This window comes from Octopus bimaculoides, chromosome 2 (assembly GCF_046866305.1).
Source record: "Octopus bimaculoides isolate indiv1 chromosome 2, ASM4686630v1, whole genome shotgun sequence".
NCBI lineage: Eukaryota > Metazoa > Mollusca > Cephalopoda > Octopoda > Octopodidae > Octopus > Octopus bimaculoides.
In genome coordinates, this window is record NC_142929.1 from 69595026 (window position 1) to 69602525 (window position 7500).

At 37.1% G+C, this 7500-nt stretch overlaps 1 protein-coding gene across 3 annotated transcripts in view; it reads right to left on the minus strand.

Moving 5' to 3' along the window:
- LOC106879511 (homeobox protein orthopedia) overlaps positions 1-7500 on the minus strand; it is a 121931-nt gene that overhangs the window by 26463 nt on the left and 87968 nt on the right. Inside the window, exons 2-3 of one of the 3 annotated variants that reach the window (XM_052978188.2) lie at positions 6808-6969; positions 3901-4322 (exon numbers count right to left, since the gene is read on the minus strand). In XM_052978188.2, the coding sequence (XP_052834148.1) occupies positions 3901-4322; positions 6808-6969 (584 nt within the window). The remainder of the gene's footprint in view (positions 1-3900; positions 4323-6807; positions 6970-7500) is intronic. The other 2 variants (XM_052978200.2, XM_052978194.2) reach the window with 2 other exon arrangements.

Sequence of the window (7500 nt, forward strand, 5' to 3'; positions counted from 1 at the left end):
TCGACCCCGGAGGAATAGAAGGCAAAGATGACTGCAGCGGAATTTGAACTCTGAACGTAAAGTGTAGGAAGCAATAGTGCAAGGTATTTTGTCCGATGTGCTAACGATCCTGCCTGATTGCCGCCTAGCATAAGGTCAGTAATGGTTTCTAATCTGTGTACAAGACCAGCAATTTTGAGGGGAGTACTTTACTTATACTTTATTTTATCTATCCCGGAAGGATGAAAGGCAAAATTAATCTTCTCTGAATATAAAAAGTCGGAAGAAATACGGTAAGACACGTCCGACGTTCTAACGGTTCTGCCAGCTCGTCAAACCTCACATAAGGTCAATGATTTAGGGCTAAGATACCAACCCATAGGAGAATCAGGAGAACCAGTGACTTTCATGTCGTTTCGAGGAGTATTAGACAGAAAATAATATCACAACCGAAAATCAAAACCGATTGCAGACTTTTTGTGACTAAAACTAATTTTAATTTATGCTTTCGCTATTACTGCCACATTATCACAACCGTTATCGTCAATGTTATTAAGGCAGGCGAGCTGGCAGAGTTGTGAGAGTTTCTGAAAAAATTCCTTGAGGTATTTGTTCTAACAATGCCAATAGATATTATTATTACTGTCTCCAAGGTGGCGAGAATCATTAACGCATCGGACAATATACTTAGCAGTATTTCTACCGGCCCTATATATTCTGAGTTCAAATTCCACCGAGATCGACTTTACTTTTTCATCCTTTCGGTGTTGATAAAATAAGTACCAGTTAAGCACTGGGGGTGGGGGTGATGTAATCGACTATCCCCCACATTTAAGGCCTTGTACCTATATTATAAATAACTATTACTTTCTCCAATTAAGAGGAACATATCAATTAATTTTTAAAAAATTCTTTTCGCTGCATAGGCATCCAATACGTCTCTTCTTTAACTGAATTAGTTAAAATATAAGGCATTGTTCCCTGCCAAAAGAAGCCTAAGTTTAGGAATATATAAGGTGTAAATAAACGCAAACAAATAAATACTAGATAGATTTGCTACAGTAAATTCACATACACTTACACACACCGTACACGTATTATTTGTCTTGTCTGTGGCTGAAGTTTAAACAAAACCAACAGAGCGACTTATAGCTTATGTGGCTTTGGAGAAAAGTGTTGGTCGGTTGGAAATCTCTTCTGAAATAGCAACTTCCAGTGTATACGTGACCTCACACTATTTGAGAATATAAAACAGGTGTGTCCTTTGAGACATTGACGTTAAGTATTACAAGAGAAGACGTCAACACCAAACGGAACGCTATTGTTTCCAGTGAATTATTTAGCATTTTTGAAGAACTTTCGTAGTTGTTACCAGTGTCCAGGAGAAAAGTTGAACCAATTTCCCCAGAGGATCATTGTTATTGTTGCTGGTGCCGCTTTTTTGTTGTAGTCTTTGTTGTTGTTGTTGTTTATCTTGCTGTTGTTGATGCAGTACACGGATTAATGATGGTTTAGTTAGTCCTTCCTACTCATTTTTAAACACCGTTCAGCAGCTTCCCTCCAGTGTTCTCGATTAGTTGCGTGCTCATCTGTAATTTTAAAGTGTTTATTGACAGCCTTCAGGTCTTCCTAAAAGGTGTGATACCATATAGCCCATGGTCTTCCCTATCTTCCCCTTCATCATGTTGGTGCCCATATAAATACTGTTTTTTTTTTGCACACCTATGACCTGACAGCAGTTGGACATGACTTATCAATTGACTCTTCGTTTCGTTGATGTATCTCAGGCTCTTCGCGAAGACACCCTCCTTGAGACATCTTTGTTTCTGATATGATGATGACACGAAATTCCCAGGATTTTTCTCAAGCCTCTTTGGTGAAAGACATCAAAGTTTTAGTTGATTTTACGCAGTTTTTTCTCTATATTTTATCTTCATGCGGCACCATTGATAGTACAATGGTATTGTGCAGGCTGAACATAGTGTTGGTATTCAATATATTTAGGGATCAAACTGTATATTTGTTGAAATACTACTGTCGGCTTCAAGATTTTGTATTAGTCATGATAACAATATTTTGATAAGAAATTATTGTGTAAAAACCATTTCAGTATAATAGATTTTTTTTAAAAAAGAAGCACTTTTGAAGTAAAATATATTCTTCGAACTAATCCCTATTGTAACAGATAGTATATTGGTGTGCAACAACAACTTCAAGAACAAGATCTAGAACAACAACAACAACATTCCGGGGATTGACCCCACATTCATTATGATCCTGATTCAAACACCATAATCACTAAGCTAGGCTACTTCACACAAGAAATCTATTTAAGACTGTATCCGATCTTTTACACAAATGTGCTAATGGAAACAAAAGATTTTGATACCTAGAAACGTCCTTGAGTTGTGATGCAACTATTATTTTACACTAGACTTTGATTTGTGAAGAGTAAGTTAATTGGCAACATTTTCTCTCTCTCTCCCTCTCTCCCTCTCCCTCTCTCCCTCTCCCTCTCTCCCTCTCCCTCTCTCCTTCTCCCTTCCTCTCTCTCTCTCCCTCTCTCCCCCTCTCCCTCCCTCTCTTCATCTCTCTCTCCCTCTCTCCCTCTCTCCCTCTCTCTCTCTCTCTCTCTCTCTCCCTCTCTCTATATTTTAAGATATATATATTTACTGGAGACATGTTCAAATGTCCATGAATGTGTTTAAACAAATACAAACATATACGGACATAGGCAATACAAATTATGTTCTATAAAAACACTTGATTTAGTTTTTAATTTAGGCACAAAGCTAGCAATTTTGAAGGGAGAGGTTTGTCGATACTATCGGCCACAGTACTCGATTAGTATCCCGAAAGGATGAAAGGTGAAGTTGATCCCAGCGGAATAATGAATTGAAGTTACGAAGTGTAAATGGGTTCTGTATCAGTCACAGAAGCGAAAGGGCTTTTGATAAGTAATTAGTTATATCTTCATAACAATTGGAGTGTTATTAAGCCAATGCATTTAATAGTACTTGTCTTGATTTGGTGAGGGTATCGTCTTCAATAAAAAAATTTCTGCATTATTAATGTCACATGAAAATGACCCAATGACGTTAAACTAATTCAGTAATGAAGATTTGTTTATTACGTACATCCATGTCCAGTCCAAGCCATCTTTTCAGATGGCACACTTGTAGAAGGCAAAATCTTGTGAACTAAGTTTTTAACAAGAAGCTCACTGGCAAAAGTTTCGGAGCCATAAATAAGTGGAAAAAATAGCAATTTCACATAGAGGATCGTCAGTAAAAATTGAGTGTTAGCGAGGTAAGAGAAGTCTAGAAACCATGCACTCAATACATTTGGTAGGAGTTACAATTATTTTTAATAACTGTTTGACTTAGCTCCATATGACTTAAAGTTTTGTGCGCGAGAGGGTGCTTTCATATCAGATGCTAGGAACAGAGTCATGTGGAGATAAGATAAGCTTTTATTAATATGTTATATATACATATATTTCACCCTTTCGATAAAATAAGTACCAGTTGAGTACTGGGTCGATGTAATCGACTTATCCTCTCCCCAAACTTGCTGGCCTTGTGCCAAAGTTTAAAACCAATACTGACACACACACACACATACACACACACACACGCCTTATAATCGATCATTGAGAATGTGTGCTCAACACCGCATTGGTGGATAAAACATTCTTTGTTTGTGGGTAACCAGACTAATACTGGCGTCACGTTGAGAGATATCTCTCTCAATATGAAACCAATGGTAGTCTGGTTATCTCACGAATAATATATATATATGGGGGAAGAGAGGGAGAGAGAGATAGAGAGATAGCTATACAAACACACACATACACACCCGTTCATATGTACCTGTATGTATTAAGCATTAATGATATAAGAAAAAGATGTTTCTACTTACCTGTACGCGTGACTCAGTTAAACCAATTCTGAGAGCCAATTCTTCTCGCATAAAAATATCTGGGTAATGCGTTTTAGCAAAACTGCGCTCAAGTTCGTTCAACTGGGCAGGCGTGAAACGTGTTCTGTGTCGTTTTTGTTTGACAGTTTTGTCCAGATCTTGGCCGTTGTTTCCACCTCCTCCGTTACCATTACCGGTACCACCATTAAGTGAAGACTGATGCTGTTCTGAACTGGTTCGTCCATTATTGATGACTGAAGACTTGAGCTGGTTTTCTTCTTTCTCTTTGAGCGGGGCACCACCAAGGAGTTCATGACCCGGATCGCGGATACCTGGAACAGTAGAGAGTAATTCACACAGGACGGTTGAGGGAACATCCAGTCTTTTACTGGGGTGCTGGTCGATAGAAATACGGCTCACATCTACAATAAAAATGGAAATTAAAAAAAAAAATGGTTTGTCTGTATATGTGTTTTATTAAGTTAACTATGAGGAAACCAACTCCCGGATGTCATTTTAGATTTATGAATTTCTCCCATTATTTCCCATTAACTATTTGATGTCAGCCAAAGCACCAAAGAATGAAAAAAGAACATTATATGAACCAGGACGTAAACTGAACAGTACAGATAACCATGTACTGAGAAGTTATTAATGTTTTTACGCTACAACTAGTATATTTCTAATAGTTTAGTTTTTATTATCTCTAAATGTACACATGGCGGCAAGCCGGCAGAATCGTTAGCATGTCAGATACAATATTTGGAGCATTTCGTCTGTCTTTGCCTTCTGATTTCAAATTTCGCCAAGGTCGACTTTGCCTCTTATCTTTTGGGGGCCAAAGTAATCGAATAGCCCAATGGGGGGTGTCAATGTAATCGATTAGCCCACCCGCCGAAAAGTTCACGTCTTGTGCCGGTGGTAAAAAGGATTATCTCTTAGTGTACATAAAAAACGTAGCCGTCATTCGCAAGGGGGTATGACATAGCAACATGTGCTATACTTTCGTCAATTGTTTTAAGTGTCTGTATAGTTACGAGCAAATATAGACACCACCGTCACATCCCTCCCACATTTAACCAAGCGGAAGATTGAGAATGTAAAAGGTGGAGGGAGAGAATACTTGGCTGGTTGGTACTAATTTTCAGTTGAGAAGACAGGAATCACGTGAAATAAAATGCCTTGTTCAAGAAGACAGCGTGCCACCCGGTCCACGAATCGAAGCCACGTTCTTATGATCGCGAGCCCGATGCACAGACCACTAAGCCATGCTACTTCACACATGGGTATACTTTATTTGTAGCTGTTAAATTATACATATTAATAGCCTTGCGTAGGTAACGAAATGCATAAAAACCTTATACTAAAAATTATGCTATATAATGCAGTATATATATATATATATATATATATATATATATATATATATATATATATATATATATATATATATATATATATATATATATAGTTATATATATATGCATACAATAAAATAGCATGTATGTAGGTATTTGTATGTGTGTGTGTGTGTGTGTGTGTGTGTGTGTGTGTGTGTGTGTGTGTGTGTGTGTGTGCGCGTGCATGTGTGTGTGAATTTGTGAATGTTTGTTTACGTGCGTTTAGGGATATGACTAAGTTAAAGAGAAGTTACTCATGATACAAAATTCAAATATTTAGGGATGTTTCATTTTCTTCTCTCATATTTTCTCCTCAAAATTCCACAATTTCTACGGCCATTATTTTCATAATTTACATTTGACGGATATTTTACCTCATCTTGTTTGTTGTTAACACAACGTTTCGGTTAATATACCCTCCATTCATCAGGTATTCGAGAGTAATACAACACTTCGCAAATATCTCCTTCGAGTAAAACCACCAATAGAAGAGAATATGACCAAAGACTGCGTGAACTCCATCTCATGCGACTGTGGTAGGTTATACAAAGGCGAAACATGCCGCTCCCTCAAGATAAGGGTAGACGAACATCGCAAAGCTGTGACACGAGGAGATATTGATAAATAGGATATAGCTGATCTTATCTGGAAAAATGGAGACCACCTCCCCCTCTAGGATGAAGTTAAAATAATAGACAGAGAACACCACCGGAAAATACGAAAACTAAAAGAAGCAGCACATATGCAAGGACACAATAACCTCCTAAGCAGACCGCGTGCAGATATGAGTAGCATATGGAAACCGGTATCAAGGAAGGATAGGAGAATATTAGATTTAAAAGCCCTAAAACTCACTCTATAATTGCTCACGAGCATATGGCGTAGTGGTCAAGAGCGCGGGCTTCTAACCCCAAGATTCCGAGTTCGATTCCAGGCAGTGACCTCAATAATAATAATAATAACATCCAAAAATACCTTAGGAATGAGAACCCAGGTTCAAAATTTCCCCAAGACACCTGATGAAGGTGGAGGGTATATCCCCAAGATGAAGGCGGAAGGGGCATATTAACAAGAAACAAGATGAGGAAAAATATCCGTCAAATGTAAATAATTTACCTAATTCCTCATCTCTTAGATATAGAACTGTATTTTCTATGGGCATATATATTATGTTTGAGACACACAGACACATAATAAACAGTCACACAATTACATATATACGTAAGTGCATAGGTAAATTATTTACAAAGCAAGGGTTCATAGTGATTTCGAAGTTTCCCTTGATCTGATGAAGCCAACTGATGCGAAACTTCGAAGTGATTGTAACAGGTTATATATTTATGCATACATATCATATCATATCATACATACATATCATACATACATAAGATCAGTAGAAGATGAGATTATGAACATTTTATAAAAAAATCAGGATAGTTAAAAATACTGATATGATTATGAAAACATGGATAGTATTACAGTGGATTGACTGTATATTCTCAATCACCTTGTATGTACTCAGGGCCGGCCCTAGGGTTGCTGGCGCCCTGGGCAAGCTGAAATTCGGCATGTACAAGCTGGAAAATTTCTTGTCTTTGTCTCGCCCTCCTTGGTGCCTCCGAGGCATATAGTACCTCGGGCGACTGCCCGAGTTGCCGGTACCCTGAGCCTAGATAAAAACGGTTATTGAGAAGTTCATTTAACATGCATGTATATATATATATATCTTTTTACGTTGAAATGTTGATAGGTTTTTAATAATGCATTTGCTTTTCTTTTGTATACTTTGATATACATACATACATACATACATACATACATACAAACATACATACATACATACATATATATATATATATATATATATATATATATATATATATATATATATGTGTGTGTGTGTGTGTGTGTGTGTGTGTGTGTGTGTGTGTGTGTGTATATGTATATGTGTGTGTGTGTGTGTGTGTATTTATTGTTTTACGTAAGAAACAAACAAAAAAGTGATTGCGGGACATTGTCGATGCTTTTGTAATTATTTTGGTTTACTTTTTTTAATAGACGGTGGGAGGTGTGGTTGGTTCCACTACAAAATAGAGAGAGCTTTTTTAACGGCTGATTGAAAACTATAATAAATTGTAATGAATTCTGTGTAAAATCATTGAGAAAAATAAGCAGGATTTTAAAAATATAAAACTATAAA